The sequence below is a fragment of the Scophthalmus maximus genome, chromosome 17, assembly GCF_022379125.1.
Source record: "Scophthalmus maximus strain ysfricsl-2021 chromosome 17, ASM2237912v1, whole genome shotgun sequence".
Lineage (NCBI taxonomy): Eukaryota > Metazoa > Chordata > Actinopteri > Pleuronectiformes > Scophthalmidae > Scophthalmus > Scophthalmus maximus.
In genome coordinates this window covers 15,139,838-15,157,215 of record NC_061531.1, presented here as the reverse complement: position 1 = coordinate 15,157,215, position 17,378 = coordinate 15,139,838, and the positions used below count along the sequence as shown (strand labels likewise).

Sequence of the window (17,378 nt, the reverse complement as noted above, 5' to 3'; positions counted from 1 at the left end):
GGTCCTGGATATTTTTTGGGGTGATTCTGCACCCATTCATTTTTTTTTTATTATTGCAGGATTTAATAAACGATTATTTGGTATCTTTCTTTGTTCTGACGTGGGTCTGACCCCACGGTAGCTGTGTGAACGACACTGAGTCATCAGTCGGTGTCAATTAGAGTAATGAGAGACGCGCGCGTCCCGCAGACAGCGACTCCTCCACTCGCTCGGCGCGTCGCGGAGGAAACAGGACGCAGCTGCTGCAGTTCACGGTCAAACCTCGCACGCTGTTCTTCTGTTCTTCTGTGCTTGTCTCTTTCTTTTTCTTTCATAGAAAACCTCTCTTTCCCTCCTCCTCCTCCTCCTCCTCCACCGCACTGACGCACCCGCCGGCCGCCTGTTGCGCACTGTGGGTCTGCGTTTGGAGAGAGAGGCGCGCGCCGCCGCCGCGGAGCCATGGCCGCCATCAGGGCTCTGGAGCAGTGGTGCCGGCTGCAGGTCGACGGCTACAGGGACGTGTCCGTCACCAACATGACCACCTCGTTCAGGAGCGGACTGGCCTTCTGTGCCCTCATACACAAGTACCGACCGGACCTCATGTGAGTGCCTGTGATTGGAATGAATGTCTCTGCCGTTTGAATAGTGAGGCAGCCTCGTCTCCTCCAAGTAGCCCACAATGATGAGTTTATACCTTGTCTTTGATTCTTAGTGTTGGCAAACAAGTATATAACAAGTATAAGTATATACACAATTCATTTTCTTTATTCTAATCATGTTTAAACCCCTTAAATGTCTGGTGTTATATTGCTTATGTTACTTATTTCTCAGGAGATCCATCATGTATGAGAGCGATGATGCCTGCATACAAACATCAATCCTTACAGCGTGTTTTTTTTGAATAGTTTAATTCCTCCTAGTCGTGATCCTTTGCTACAGGAGGCTTCCGGCGACACGGCTGACATCTCTCTCTTTCTCTGTGTGTGTGTGTGTGTGTTCCTGTTTACCCAGAGACTATGACTCACTCAGAAAGGAGGATGTGTTCGAGAACAACAGACTGGTGAGATGTCGAGTCGTTTTGTCTCCATTGAGTCGTCGTGGGAACGACCATTCCACTTCATTCTCCCACCAGACGCGTCGTTACGGGTTCTTGTCTTATCTGTCCATGTTCAACATCACAAAATTTAAGCAAAATGGTTGTCTCTCAACAAACTTCAAAGTTCTGAATGTGTACTCTCTCCCTCTGTCCACTCGACCTTAGTTATTTTTCACAAACCCCTACATGACCTGAGCCGCGCAGCCGCTACACCGTTCCATTATTTAGTCTTCTTCCAGTCTGACCGGCTTCCTGTGAGGATTGAAGGCCCCACGGAGTGCCACAGTACGCACTTCCTCCCGTGTCTCGGATGAACCCACCGGCACTTTCCGACAACAAACCTGAGCTCAGCAGTGGGAGAGCCTCTCCACACTGTGGAATTTTAAACGAGGGCTCGCTGTCAACCTGCCACTCGAGCCGCATTATGATGATGACGACGACGACGACGACGACGACGGTTCGCCGGGAGACACTCGTTTGTTATATGCCTCTCTCGAAGGCGATGCGACGACGAACTTAAAACCAGATTTGTGGTGAGAGAACGGTGCGTTCGATCAGGTTCAAGTCTCGATAGACTGTCGACGTCGCTCCGCTGCTCGGGAACACGAGAACGTGGCGAGTGTGGTAATTTACACCCGTCTATATTTCATGAACGGCGTCGTGTTACCTACAGGTGGTAATCTCACGAGTTGTTGGGATGAGAAATAGTTTGAATTTAGATTGCGGACTTGAATGCGTCTTTGTGTTTTTGTGCTCTTCTTTTACATCACTGAGGCTTTGCTTTAAATTTAATGAGCATGTCCAGGCTGATCCCAAACAATGCCCTGGAATCCTGCTCCCTCCATCCCTCATTCTTCTCGCTACGAGCTCACAGGAAGTCTGCTATTCATTCTGCCGCCCCCGCCCCTTCTCAGACCTCTCCGGGCCTGGGCCACAGAATACTCTATTTAAAGCTCTATTCAAAGTTGACAGTCTTGACATTTTTACACACGCTGTAATGGCCAGCAGTCTGTGTGCCCATGCAAAACCAATCGCTGCTATTAAATGTCGCCTTGGCAGGAGTCAATAGCCGCTGGCGTTTTTTTTTTCTTTTTTCGTCGCCTCAAGGCTTTTCAGGTCGCGGAGGAGGAGTTGGGGATCCCGGCGTTGTTGGACGCAGAAGACATGGTGGCGTTAAGGGTCCCAGACAGGCTGAGCATCCTCACCTACGTGTCCCAGTACCACAACTACTTCAAGGGACGGCAACCAAGTGAGAACGTGGCTGTTTTCAAATACCTGTGAAGGATGTTGTGCATTACCCCATTAATATTTTCTTTAGTTCAAACCTTTTTCTTTTTTTGAGCTGTCCGTCCATCCCATTCCTGTGAACGGAATATGTCAGGAATGCCTTGAGTGAATTCATTCAACTTAGTATAAAGATCCACTTGGACACCAGGATGGACTAATTTGATTTTGGTGATCAAATAACTAGGTCACGTTAACTAGACAAACTAGATTTTGGAGGTCAAAGGTCACCCTGACATCACAAAACCAGTTTTAGGTCAAGTCGAGAAAAAAAAATCACAAATGTCTACCTGGATAAAATTATGATATTTTGTATCGAAAAAGGTCAAAGGTCATTTTAAGTGCAACATTACAATGTTCTGCAAACTTGTCTGGTCAGTATTTGAGTTTTTGAGTCATACTGTTGTGAGGTGGTCATTCTAGTCCTTATTGTTATTATAAAATATTTCTTTTTGTGCCGAGGTTTACAGTTTTCTCTCCTGTACCACCTTGTGACGTCTGACACTGACGGTGTTGTACCTCTGCTCAGTGGGAGGCGTAAAGAGGCCAGCAGAGGGCTCCAAGGAGGAGCCATCGGAGAAGAAGAATCTCCCCGTGGTCGCCAAAACCTTTGTGTCTAAAACCCCCATTGAGAATCGTTCACCTTCCAGCCGCACAGCGCAGAGCTCCCCCAAGTCGAGCAGAGCTGCAGCTCAGGTCAGTGCACAACCGTTAGCGTGCGTCTGATGGCTCTAATAATGATCGTACGGTGTTACTTTTTCATTTTTTCAAGCATTGGGTGGATTTTGCCCTCAGTTCTAGTTTTCTTTCACAGAAGACGGTTTTGGCAGAAAACGCCAACAAAAGCGGGACCCTCAACAGCAAGTGTGTTGCGTGCAAGAGCCACGTTCACCTGGTCCAGAGGCACTTTGTGGACGGCAAGCTCTATCACAGGAGCTGTTTCAAGTGAGATAATTTGATCTATATTCAGTGATACTTTCCCCCCTCCATATCGTCCGTTTTTATTGCATTAATAATTCAATGTCAATAAAACTTCCACCAGGTGCAGCGAATGCTCCGGCGTGCTCCACGCAGGAGGCTACAGACCTGGGAAGAATCCGGACACTCTCATCTGCAACACCCATCAGAACAGTTGCAAACCGTCCTCCTCCTCCGTGGCAGGAATCAAAAACGTTCCCGCCGGTTCAGCTGTGCGATCGACCGGCGCCAGCCAGGCCCAGCCGGCACCACGCCTCCCCTCTTCTGTGCTGTCAGCCCCTCTGAATGTTGTGCGGAAGCCAGTCAGTCCTACTCCGCCTTCCCAGTCCTGGACGACCTCAGCCCAGAAGACGCAGGTGGACCGGCAGAGGTTTTTCCAGGCTGCGACGCCAGTCACAGAGGCCCCGGCAGGCAACGGGGAGCCCGCGGGGCCCTCCGGTGTTTTGGGGAGGCCAAAGGTCCCACCGAGCAGTTATGACGAGAAGAGCAGAGTCACGGCGACGACTGGAAAGAAACTGGCAGAAGAAAACCGCAACAATAACAACAAACGTCCGTTCACCATCCGCCCAGCAGAGAGACGGTGAGCTTTGCGAGCGTTGATTTTGTCTCTCGAGCGTTGATTTTTGTATTTGGATACATCTGGTCGTTTCCCACTGTATGCTGTTCTAATGACTTTCCTTATTAAGGCTGACGGCGAGGGCTTTTCTCTCGCTGCAGGTTTGGAGATGAGCCGAGTCCCGCTGACAGCCCCGCGTTGAGGAAGGATAAATGGAGCCAAGGCCCGACAGGAAACTGGGCAGGACAGCCCTCCAGCAGCCAGACGAACAATAAGGAAGCGCCGTGTCCGAAGGCCGTCGACGGAGGCGACACGAGGCCAACAACTGTACACACCAGCGCCAAAGGCAAGCGCCACTAAAGAGTTTCAGTTATTTCTTGATCCATTATTTGACATCCAGCCAACCTCCACCCGCCCCTCCATTCTCTGTCTGTCTCCGCACGCATTCAGAGAAAACAAAGCCCTTTTGTCGTCTTTGCCCTATTTACACAGACAGCGCATCTATCTCGTGTGCCGCTCGCTGACATTTTAATTTCTGCCTCACACTTGTAATGAACTTTCATAGTTGAACTGTCATTCTCCCCGGAATGGATGTGCTTTTAAGACAGAAACACAATTACTGTTGGGTTTTCAGCACAAACGCTCGCCACATTATCAGCATTGATAGAAGCCTCCCTGTCATGGGAAGTCATTCTGCAGCCTGCTAATGTGGCGCACACGCGGACAATACTCCAGCTTGTCTCGGAAATCAGGAAAACCCGCTTTTATTTTACATTTTCACAAAGAGTTGTGTTCATTTATCCATTTGTTTTCGTGCACAGATTAGAGTAGAATCTGTGTGTCTAATACATATGTGCAGGTTAAGATCAGTCACACACATTGTTGTGAGTGAAATAAAACCAGTAGATGTTCTCATTATCAGCTGCTCAGGTGTGACATGGAGAAGAGTCCATGAAGGTGGAGATTTTTTTGGGGGGGCGACATTAAGTTGTCAATGTCATTGCTAAAGAAGATGTCGTATTGAGGTGATATGCTTATTTCTAGAGCACCACCGATATGGATTTATGGAGGCCGATACAGATTTGGTGTTAAAAAATGTCTATGCCAATATATATATATATACAGTATATATATATAGGCTGGTGTGTATATACATATATTTTTGCAATGAATCCTAAGATGTCATTGTCACACCTTTATGACAAAGAAATGTTATTGAGGCTCAATATTTTACAGTTTAACCATAAACTTGACTTTAAATAACTATAATCAGAAAACACAACATCACAACCAAATGTTAAGTTGAATTGATTTGATAGATTATTACTTTAGCACTTTAAGAAAATAAACATATTCTTTATGTAAAATGTAAACAAATGCACATCTTTTCTTTATTGCTCACTCTGTAATTCTTTTCATATCGGCAGATACCAATACGGCCATGAAAGACTCATATCAGCCTATTTTAAATCAGCCAACCGATAAGTCAGTCAGGCTCTTGTACTTCCTCCCAGGTTTTGAAGTAGATATTGATTTCAATCGTTGTGCACGTGACAAGATAATGTAGTGATGAACTTTACCACTATGCTTTTTATCCAGAGCTGAAACAATTGATCAATTAATCGATTACTGGATCAACACCACAATGTTGATCAGTTATTGTATATAAAGAAAGTTTTATAGTCTCAAATCTCATTTGCTGCTTTTTTTTAAATATTACGTTGAATTTAATATATTTACATTGTGGACACTGGAGACAAAACAGACTACTTATGGAAACTCTCAAAACTAAAGTAATTAGTTACAGTCTTTCTTTTATTTGAACTCTTTTCTGTCTAATTGTTCCTACAGGTCCAGTTTGGCGAGAGGAGCAATCAAAGTTGAAACCTGTGAGAACCGAGCTCGGTCTAAAGTAAGTATTCTCAATCGTCTAATAATCAATATCGCCATACAAGTCACCCAGCTGGGAAACGGGGAGGTCACACAGGTGGAGCCAAACGTCTTGAAAGATCTCGCTGTTTTAACATCTCTGACCGCTCGACGTGTCCACTCTCCAGAATTCGGAACCTTCGAGCTTCGTCCATCTCTGTTATCGTTGACTGGCTCCGAGTGAAGCCGCTTGCTCTGTCCTCCATCCTAACAAGCCCCGCCCCTGAGTGCCAGGCCTGAGCCTTTCCTACTCCTAACACTAGACTCTCTCGTTTCTAATCTCTGCTGATGATCCCTCCATTGCCCTCCCCACCCTTTGTCCTTTCAAGAGGTGAGGCCTTTTTTTCTCATATGTTCATTCTTTATCATCAGCCCTGTTGTCGCCCTTACATGTGTCAGATGAACGCTGTACTTTTACACAAGTTTTTGAATGGTCACATACTCAAAGGCTCAATCCACTGTAACTTTCCTACAGAGAAGCCGAAGCCTCCACTGAGCAACGTAAGCCTGGATTCACGTCCTGGCCTTCCTCAGACGTCTCCGTGGTCGCGACGAGGCCTCCCTCGGCCCCAGCATCCGCTGTACCTCCCGTTAGCGTTGCTCTGTTTGATCCTGCGCACGTCACGAAAGTCTCTCCACAGAAACCTCCGCCTGCCTCTGGAAACCACGGTGAGGAGCATTTGTCTACCAGAAAAGATTTTTTTAACATTTGTTGAGTGTTAATAATTCATCCTAGGGAGGGCTAACGAATAGCTTTACCAAATTGTATCACCATCCTCCTGCGACAAGGGACAATTTACTCGAAACCACAAAAGGCGGCGCTACAGGAAAGAGTCAATGGCCCTCCAAAGTCTAAAGGCATCTATTAGAGCCTGTGCATGTCTGTAGAGAATAAGGCAATCCATCCAATAGTTGTTGGGGTATTTCAGTCTGGACCACTGAGTAGCATGGCCAAAAATTCATGGAGCAACATCCGCACACAGCGATTCCAGCACAAACATCCTGCCGTGTGGGATATTTGTAGATTTTCTTTTTTTCTATTGCAGCAGAAAACAGAGAAAAAACCCATTGTTGGATGAACTTCAAATCGTAAACCTTCCTGTCCTTATTCTAGGTCTTGAACATGGGAGTCACTCGCCTGTGAAATCCCCACCCAGACGGCCGGCTGTGCAACCCATTTGCTTTCCGCCAACCACCCCAGCCAATCATGGAAGCCCGTCAGGTCGGCTCCCACTTTCAGAAAAAAAATGTCATCACCAAAGCCATACGCATGTGCTCTTCAGCCATCTTGTTGATTTCATATTAAAAAAATATTGAAAACTAAAGATAAATCAGGTGAAGTCGTACGCGACAATGCTTTACGTGAAAAGCTGCCATGAAGGGAAACTATCTAATCCTATTTTATCTACCTCCTAGGTGCTAAAAAGGGAAAGTATTTGTCACCCACCAACGCCTCCAGGACTGAAATGAGGTCACCCTCCGTAAGTTCCCTGCATTAAGTCTCTTAAGAGATTAATTAACAGCTCCACAAATATGCTTTCATTACATTCCCAGGACAAAAAATGGCCGACCTTCTTTACATCTAAGTAGCCAAAGTCAGAATTTTCAAATTAAATCTTCTTTTTTTTTTTGGATTTATATCAGGCGAAGTCATATCATATCCCGGCAGAGCAGATTGAGACGGAGCTGAGTGATATTGAGACAAACTTGGCCCAGCTGGAGAAGGAAGGTGTGGAGCTGGAGAAGAGGCTCCGCAGCTGTGAGGAAGGTACTTTTTATTTAATACATTTTTTTTTTCCTGTCAACTCGAAATTCTCTCCCACGTCCTCCCTTTTTTTTTTCTGGTTTACACACACACAAATAAAACGGAATGTGGACAAGTCGGAAACTAGCTTTTCAATTTGGAAAAATAAACAGTCCTTCAAGCCACCCACTTACTCCGCGGCAGAAGATGATGTCAGCGGTAGATTTTGCTCACTCGCGGCGGATAACCTCGCAGCAAACTTTTGATATTTTATTGAATTTGTGCGAACTGCTCAATCCCCCTGCTGCTGCGGTATCTCTAGTGCAGAGTTGTGTCCTGGTTGCCCCACACAGGACACACATGCATTCACTCACTGCCAGTAGGTGGTAGGTGCGTGCGTGCGTGCGTGTGTGCGTGCAGGGGATTTACCTGCCATTTCTATTACTGTTTCTGCAGCCAAATGAGGTGAGGGGCACAGACGGCCCACAGGGATGTTGCTTCTCTTTTTAGGTAGTGGGAGTAGGGGGCCTGATTGCTTTCCTCAAGGTCAACATGACTTGGGGTAATATATATATATATATATATATGTGTGTATGTATTCTGGTGGATTGCAAACAGTTTTTTTCCTCTACGTGGTGCCACCCAGGAAGAATGAGCGTGCAATCCCTCGGCCAGAATTTGACATCAATTGCACACCACCTAGGAGATCATCTACTGCTCAACTGGAATCTGTTTGGCGTAAAAACCAAAACCCCGGCACTCGAGTTCGGCGCAGAACGAAATCAGGTGTATTCTGGTGACGGCGGGACGTGGGCTGCCTCGTCCTCAGTCACAGTCCTCGCTGTTGTTTCTTGACTCTCTGTCTGTTTGATTGATCGACTGGACAATAATTGCGAATGGCTAATAATCGTTTTTTAAAAATCAATTGGTCCACCTACTCCTCGCTGCTCCAGCCTGACTTGGCCAAGCAGAAAATCTAAACTGTCGAAATTGCAACCCACTGCTTGTCACTAAACCACAAATACAGGGTTAGAATTTCTTTTTAAACCGCCTTTAACGTTTTAGACCTATCTAACATAAGCGGCACTAAAATGTTCACTATTATGAAGGGACCTTTTTAGCATTGGTCCAATTCTTCCTTTCCTTTTCGAGTGCAAAAGCTATTAAGAAATAAATAAAGCTAGTCCCTGCTGGATTTTTTGCGAGTCATTATTAAATAAATGATTAACACAAATCTCTGCTTCACTGTGTATTCCCTCTGTGTTGGTTTACGCTTACTGCATGTTTAAACTTGCATTTCATAGCATTAAGACTGCATTGCAGGGGGCCTCTGTTTATTAATGAAGAGGTGCAACTGACAGTTTCATTATTGACTTAATGTGCTAATCAACACGGGACGTCCGACAATGGTGACAGATGTTTGTTAGATTTTGTCAATTCGCAAAGTGACGTTTAAAAAGCTTGTTTTGCCTAAAACTTACAAAATGCTCAATTTACTTTCAAATCTTTTATACATTTGACAAACTGGAACCAGACAATGTTTCGGATTTTGTATAAAAACTTGATTAAAAACTATTTTTGATACTTGATTAACCCAAATATTCACACTTTCTTTGGATTTTTATACAACAGCAAGGGTGGGGACAATTTAAACTGTTGAAGATGGATCCATTTCATACAAAAGAGTTAGACTAGGTTTAATTTTAAGTCTTTAGCTACAGAGTAGTGCTGACATGGTCCCAGGAGGTGAGTCAACCTCCGTCTCACCTCCACCTGCCAAATGACTTCAAACTCATTCGTAATTGCACTTAATTTTATTATTGTGCAGAATTATTCTATGCCACTTTCCATTTAACTTTAGTCATTCAGAAAAGCACAGAACTGTATTTAAATACATTTTCTTTGAGCTTAATTTTTCTTTTACTCACAAGTCGAGTTTCATTGAACTGTATGAGCTGAGGACACGGACTGAAGTCTAAATTTAGACATTTCGAGATGTGTTATGATTTTTAATGCATTATCGAACATAATCACAAGTTGTATCTCAATAGTGGTGTTTTTACCATTTAAAGGAATTGTGTTTTGGGTTTTTTTTCTCAGAGGGAGAGGGAGACATACTGATGGACCCACTGATGGTCGACTGGTTCAACCTGATTCGGAAGAAGCAGATGTACATTAGAAAGGAATCGGAGCTCGTTTACACGTGAGTGAAAAAAACCGATTCTCTTTGAAAGTCTTTCACCACAGTCTTTGTTCATGTTGCCATTTTATTCTTTCGTTGTATAAAATGTCTTATCTTGAAATATGTGAACGGCAGCCTGTTTTTTTTTGTACTTATACGTGTCTAGAGGGAATTAAAACTCATCCACTGTCAAACTAAATGCATTTGTTCAAGATATGTAATTAATGATGTGTGATGTCAGAGCCAGGACTCAGGAGCTGGAGCAGCAGCAGCCAGGTGTGGAGGGCGAACTCCGCAGGCTGCTGGAGAAGCCAGGTAAGACGCCGCAGGTTTAACTTCAGCTCTGTAACTTCCCCGTTTCCACTGAACGCTGAAGTTGACTGGGTGTCGCAGATCATCTGAAGTCCAGAGACGAGCGACGGCGGGAGACGACGTTGATGCAGAGACTGATGGAGATTGTGAACGGCAGAAATGCGATCGTGGAGGGTCTGGACGAGGACAGGCTGAGGTAACCTGATGCGTCTTGTAATTAATTGTGACAAGAACGACCACTGATGTAGGGCAGCACTGTTTGTATAGCAATCTGATCCGAGGACGACTGAAGAGTTAACAGGTTGGGTTTTTTTTATTTCTGATCAATTTCAGGGAAGTGGAGGAGGATCAGCAGTTGAATGAAATGATGAAAAATCTTGGTAGGTATCTTTATTTTTGATGTAGTGATTTTACAATCTGAATTTATCATTGTAATGTTTATTTATATCTTTTGTTTGTGATTAGGAGTAAAGAAAAGCAAAAATAAGAGGAAATCCTCCATCTCAAAACTGTTCAGACGAAGAAGTAAAAGACGCGTGGAATGATCCTCGAGGGTTTTATTTGTTTTAACTAAACTTAATTATTTTTTAATTGTTTTAATATTCTTTATATATTTTTGAAGGTTTTTATATTTAGGTGCAGCAGTATGTAGTGTGCTAATAAGAAGGCAAAGGACAAGATGTCAAATCAGGAAATATAAAGGCTCAAATCATGTGGTTTGTTTTTTTTGAAAAAAATGTTATTTTGGTTTCACCTTCACCTTGAAGATTCACCTTCAGTTCCCAGTTAATTGTGTTTTTATTGTGGTGCAAAATTTCTGTATAGTTCATGATTTAATCTTTCCTTTATTTTCCACAAGGGGTGTAATTTTTTTTCACAATTGTTTTGTCACGGTAATACAAAAGGGGTGTTTAATTACATGGCAAATGCTGCCATGAAAGTTTCCCTTATATTAATTAAACGTCAATGTCACAAGAAATACCACCATTTATATGATAAGTATGTAATGTAAAAAATACTGGTGTATTTATTTAATTATTGGAATGAGGTGTCTAATTCATAAGTTCGGCAAATTCAAATGCACTTGGTCAAAAAACAAAAACCTGGATGCTGGGAGTTTCATATTAACCATCATGATGTGTGAATTACAAAGGGGAGCACTGGCTGCTCCACGTGCAAAATGGGAATGAGGAGAATAAATGTGTAAATCCTTCAACGGTCTCGAAATCCGAAATGAAATTAGTTCCGTATTTATTCAATAATGGATTTTAACAAATTTCCTGTAAGGATATTAGCAGGAGGGGGAAAAAAAGGGGCCTTGACAATTAAGTTTGAATGGCTGTGGAGTGTAAAATAAGGAGCCACACATGTTGAGCTGCCTTGTTGCAGACGGCCGTTTCCTCTCCCACACTGTACTGTAGGTGGCAGCCTGGGTATGCTGTATCGCAGGGCGACAACTTGGAAATCCAATTTGCCACAGTACAGACAGTTAATTTCTTTGCTAATTTTATAAATGCTGCAAAAGTGTTCGGCTGTGCTGATGCAATAATGTTATGTGAAAAGAGGATTAGGTCGAGCAGTAGCTTATGGCCGGGTGAGGCTTATAAACTATAGGTTGTATTGAGCCCTTTATCTTCAAACCTGGTTTAATTAAACATTACTCTTTACCAATATCTGCATCAGAATTCCGCTGCACCTGAGCTATTAAAATGTTCAAACGACGTGCGGAGTCACTTGTGAGGAAAATGGCCTTCGCTGTGTTTGCGGGGGACTGTACTGTAATGTTGCATTTTAGGAGTGTTATTGAATGGTTTGTACTCGTACTCTATATTTTTAAACTTGAAATCTGTTGTCCAATAAATCCTTTGAAGCTTAGCGTGTGTGTAAGGAGTTGAATTATTTACTTCCTTTGCCACACATCCCCAGAACTTTGTATCACTTCACTTCCCATGTGTCAAGCTTCACCACCACAGACTGTTGATTCAACGGCCGCCCAAAGATGAGACGCTGCCTTCACTAAGAGTAAAACCAACAATGCTGCGGCGCTTTTGCATTAAAGCTGTGCAGCGATCGCGGAGCCGCATCAATGCACTTTTTTTTTTTGATCGTTTTCTAATGAGGCTTTTTTTAAAGACGGCATCAAGATAATTCACTGGCGTCAATACATCGCAGCTACTTATAAACTACACATCGCTCATTTTGAGATGCATGAAATCGTGATCATGAACTTGGAACACACTCTCTCTCGCTGAGCAGAGTTGGGGATGATATTGGTACAAAATGCCATGCGTGATGTGGGTGACAGTCGAGACTGAATGTGTGATATTAGAGTTAATTAAAGCTTTGCGCCCCATCTACTGCAAATGCTTGCACTTCTGCAATTAAGAATCAAAGGCGAGGGCTTAGTGTCAGGGGGGTGTCTAATACATGGTTTTAACAGGAATGGGACCTGATTTGCCAAGCTCCTAGCGACAAGCATTAACAACAGCCTCAAATTAGAGGGACATTAATATTCATAAGTAAAACAATTCATCCTGTGAATGTGTGATGAAATGGAATCCTCCGAGGTGAGCTCTTGTGTCCAGGCTGCCATCGTTCATTAAAATATGCCATTACCCATGAAGTGCTTAATCTTTATGAAAGGGTGGCAAAATCAGTTTGAACTGCTCCGACAGAAAAGGTGGAAATTGTAATATTGTTCAGCACCTTGCATTATGTTAATCCTGTACATGTTTTCTAAATGTGCTGCCGTCGAACACCGTGTTTGGTTTCTATAAGTCTCATTAGCAGAACTGGTTTCAGGCTTCCTGAATGAAGAAGGAGAATGTATAATCTTTGCTTTTGTACATTTACATCTGTGTTTTCTTTTCTATTAATACGACGTGAGTGCTTTGTGATGTTTTCAGTTAGTTGTTGTACGCTGCCACTTGCAATACAATTTGAATTCTCTGTGTGTGTGTGTGTGTGTGTGTGTCTCGTCTTATTCCAGTCCCTGCCAGAGTCTGTGCCACTAGCCTGTAATTATGATCCTCGAGGTAATTTTATCAGGCTCATTAGCTCTGATGAGTAAACGAGAAGCGTGCCTCTAATTTATTGGCCATCCAGGCTGGAGACTTAATTCTCATCAGAGAGATCATAATATTTGTATAGAGAGAGACAGATGTACCGTACATATACTCGGTTACAAGGGTCTTGGATCAACAGTGAGACTTATGTGACTTTAAAAACCAGTAATTACACTCGCAACATGGAGTCTGTTTGGATAATTGGAGATGTGCTAAAGTTATTTCCATAGATGTCACTCTGTTGAGCAGGGCACCAACCATTGTCTCTTTTTTTTTCTTTGCGATTCGGGCGTGATTTCAAATGAAAGCCATTGTTCGTATTCTACAGAGTCTTGTGACTTTATCCTTCCCGCACAAAATTAGATTCTCACACCTCTGCAAACAAAATTGCATTGTTTTGTTCCCTGTTCAACGGAGATGATCCGTTTTCTGTGTCAGAGAACGTGTTAAGGGAGCGGGGTAAATATGCTCACAATTTTCAGTGTGTAGAAATTTGCATTGAGGGGAAATTATGCATGCTGGCTAGTGGAAATGAAATGTATAAAGTGCATGACTGGTAGACTTGACAAGTGCAGCTTTCATCCATCTCAAATGAATAATTTTCACTTCCCTTAAACATCCTTAATCCAACCATGTTATCAGCGGGCATGCAGGATTCTGACAGACTTTCTCCTTAACGGCACAGCAACTTTCGACTTGCCTGAGAATCTGCACTGCAGTTGCTTACCACATGGTCTTAGGGACTCACTCTTATCCTCCCCTGCTGGTTTTGTGGATCAGTAAAATTCCTTCAAAACACAATATATACATAGCGCCAGTCTTAATAGATAGCAGAATGTCTCACTCTACCCTCCTCTGTGCTGCCGCAGAGGTCGACTTAATGCACTGTATTTTACCTCTGATTCACATTGGCAGAGCTTTCAGAGGAGGGTGTCTAAAAAAACCTATTTGCTCGGTGGCCCTTTGTCCTCTATTTCAAATTTCAGTGACAGAGCCCCTCCATGCTAGTATATAACGTGGTTTGGAAATTCGTATGGTCGTAAAAAGGGATCGAGGAGGATAAATTGCTAATTTGCAGACCAGCATTCAGCAGTTTGACTTGTCATTTTGGAAACATTTTCTCATCTTCTTGTCTCAAATACAAACGTATGATTGTATTGTAGAAAAAAAACCCCACCCGAATGTCACAATCCTTTTTTAATTTATGGAGGGTAGCATGTTTTCCGAATACGACAATAAACAATTAAATGTGTAATTGGTGTTTATGCTGCTAATCCCCGTGATAGCCTCTAATATGAAGGGTTACCTGGCTATTTTCAATATCCACTTTCACAGAAGCCCCGGTTTGCGATAAGAATATTAACCTCATCAGTTTCAGGTAACTTTCAGCGCTTTAACATCTTGTCTTAAAGACCTACGTGTTAGCGGGAGTCTCAGCCTTGGCATTTAGTGACATTTTAAGCCTTTTAACAGAATCCAGACAGGGATTTGCTGTTTCCACCAAAGGAAAAATAATTTATATCCTCCTCTCTGAGAAACTGTGGGTAGAGGGATTAAATGCACCAGAGAGATTTGTATGTGGTGCAAGTAAAACAATATTGTGACTCAGTTAATACATTTCCTACCATCTACTTTCGTGCTTTGAGGAAGTCCGGAGTTGTTAAACATTGAGTTAAAGTTGGCTTTGATGCTTTTCTTGTTTCATTTTCTCATTTTCAAGGTTTTAGATATATAGGTCACAGTGATGACAGCGCCTTGTACCTGAACTCCTCTTATAATACTGCTATGAGACGCCATTAATAAGTGTCTGAGGCAATGGAGAGTCTGACCCGGTCCATTTAGTTTGCATTCCTTTCCAATCAAACTCCCTTAAAATGTTTGGAACAAGCAAATGTTTTCACCCGACTTAGAATTATATTAAAGCATAATAATGTCCTATACACACATACCCACACACACCAACAAAAAACATTTGTGAGTGACAGTTTGGAACACAAAAGGTCTTTTCTGCATGTTGGATGGCCTGTGGACTGTGTGTGTGTGTGTGTGTGTGTGTGTGTGTGTGTGTGTGTGTGTGTGTGTGTGTGTGTGTGTGTGTGTGTGTGTGTGTGTGTGTGTGTGTGTGTGTGTGTGTGTGTGTGTGTGTGTGTGTGTGTGTGTGTGTGACGGCTGCTGTGTAGTGGAGACATGCAGGGCTCTGTTCTCTCTGTGGGCAGGCAGCTTTGATGCACTGCCTCTCTTATCTCATGCCTGGCAAGGTTAATGAAGTGGTGGCACTTTTGGAGGAAGTAGAAATGGGATGAGTAGCAAAGACTAGAGGAAAGCTTGGAGATGAAACATCCTGCTCTTAGCGGCTGTAAGTGGCAATTTTGGTGAATTACATAGACAATAAGAGGGAGGGTTGTCATCCTCTTAAACACAACAGTCGGGCGGAATCACGAATGGTTGATTGCATCTCTTTCAGCCTGGTTCACATGAAAATTACATTAGCATTTAGGCATCACTTGTAAGTTGATCTGTCAAAACTTATGAGGCAATGTCAGTCGTCGTATGCAGCACTGAAGTCACTGCGACGTTATGAATCCTATTCCGACGCACAAAAGAACATTATAGCACCTTAAAACCCAGAAACCCTCTTGTGAAATGCTAAGCAGTCTAAGTTGTCACTCCGTCTCCGAGCATCAGATCCTTCCCTCATTTGAACCAGAGGAGCTAGTTTTGAAGGACTTTTAAAAACCCACCGTGCCTTCGTCAGGGGCAACAAGTCTCCCTCAGTGAAAGAGCTGGCTCATTTTATTTGTGAACTGGTGTCTTGGAAGTTGCCTCGTGGTTACAGCTTAAACAAAGGCCAGCATTGCCGCCCTAATTTAAATATAATAACAGGTGATGTACTGCTAATGCTCTGTATTCCTTAGCTTTGTGCTTTTAATATTCCAATTCCCTTTGCATGTATAAGAGCTAATAGGTAAACAGTCCTGAATGGAAGAAATGAAGCAGGTCTACATGCCAATGAATTAGCATATAGATGAGTTCATCTCATACAAATAGTGCTCTTTTGCCCAGACCTCCCTGTGCTGAGCAAAGATCATGTATGTAAAGTATGCATGCAGAAAATGTAAATTAATCCATTTCAATCATTATTCAATCTAATAAGACGTTTTTTTTTCTTCTCCTCCTCTCTCCCTACTCTTGTTTGTCCCTCATAGCTCAAATGTCCAGAAATATTGAGAGGGCGGTCAAACTGTTCCCCCGAAGCCGCTTAATTGTTTAACAGAAAATAATAACAAGCAATAATACGAACGTACAGACAAAAACATGGGGATGTCAATTACAAATGAGCATAATTTGCATGCGGATCAGACAAAAGGCTGATTATGGTTTTACTTGAATGAAAGCACCTCCATGTTGCCGAAATCAATGCTTTCATTTTCTAAGGCAAAGATCCTATAAAAGGAGTGCCATTGACCGTATGTTTTGTATTTGATCCTCATTATTGTAATTCCATAAACAAACACCGCCTCTGTGAAACATAACTATTTGTTACATAGCTTTGGTTAATATGCTGAAAGAAGCTTATAGAATTGGGTCAGCTAATTAAGCAATTAGCTTATTTCAGCTCTGTGGTCAGGCTGTTACTAATCTATGGCATTGTGAGCCCAAGATCTGCCAAAACCGGGAGGCTTGTGTGTGTCTGCGTCTGCCATCCCGTCTGACAAAGGATCATGTTTGAAGGCATCGTAACGCTCGGCAGAACGGCAGGAGACTTGTCTCTGTTCACTAATGCCCGCGTTTCTCATGCAAATCCCTGGAATTGAATAGGTTGTTTATTGTCTAGTTAATATATTGAGACATTTATGTAGTGCTGTTGGAAGTGTTTGCTCTCTGCATTCGCAGCTGTGTTAACACACGCAAAATCCCAGACAGATTACAGTTTGATAGCATTAAAAGCCACGATGAATGTTGGTGGCTTTTCCGCAGAGCCTGCCACGTGGCTTCTCGCAGGCGTCTCCACGAGGGCAGAGTTAGGCAGCGTGACTGTGTGGAACGTTTAGCACATCAATGGTGTCATTTGATTTAACACGTCAAGTTAAGTATCCTGGAACTTCTCTGTCCAGAGGAGAATGCGGTTACTGCTGGCCGTCACTCTCTGGTATTTTGCTTCATTGTCATATACTTGGGTTATCTTTTTGTTGTTGTTGCTAAGTATCCAAACTTAAACCTCCAGTCATCTTTGTTATGTCTCCAAGTGTAAT

At 43.1% G+C, this 17,378-nt stretch overlaps 1 protein-coding gene across 2 annotated transcripts; it reads left to right on the top strand.

Annotated features, from left to right (window-relative positions):
• The first annotated feature begins 166 nt into the window (after nt 1-166).
• Nucleotides 167-11,935, top strand: micall2a (mical-like 2a). 2 transcript variants are annotated; one of them, XM_035616199.2, is made up of 17 exons: nt 167-581; nt 991-1,039; nt 2,183-2,324; nt 2,889-3,055; nt 3,177-3,304; nt 3,402-3,917; nt 4,055-4,239; nt 5,745-5,805; nt 6,298-6,491; nt 6,937-7,044; nt 7,239-7,303; nt 7,467-7,590; nt 9,667-9,769; nt 9,990-10,063; nt 10,142-10,256; nt 10,394-10,440; nt 10,526-11,935. In XM_035616199.2, the coding sequence occupies exons 1-17, from the start codon at nt 439-441 to the stop codon at nt 10,603-10,605; spliced, it is 2,301 nt and encodes a 766-aa protein (XP_035472092.1). In that variant the 5' UTR covers nt 167-438; the 3' UTR covers nt 10,606-11,935. The 2 variants fall into 2 exon arrangements, with proteins under 2 accessions (XP_035472092.1, XP_035472091.1); XM_035616198.2 differs by having other exon boundaries at nt 168-581; nt 3,174-3,304.
• The last annotated feature ends 5,443 nt before the right edge of the window (nt 11,936-17,378 follow it).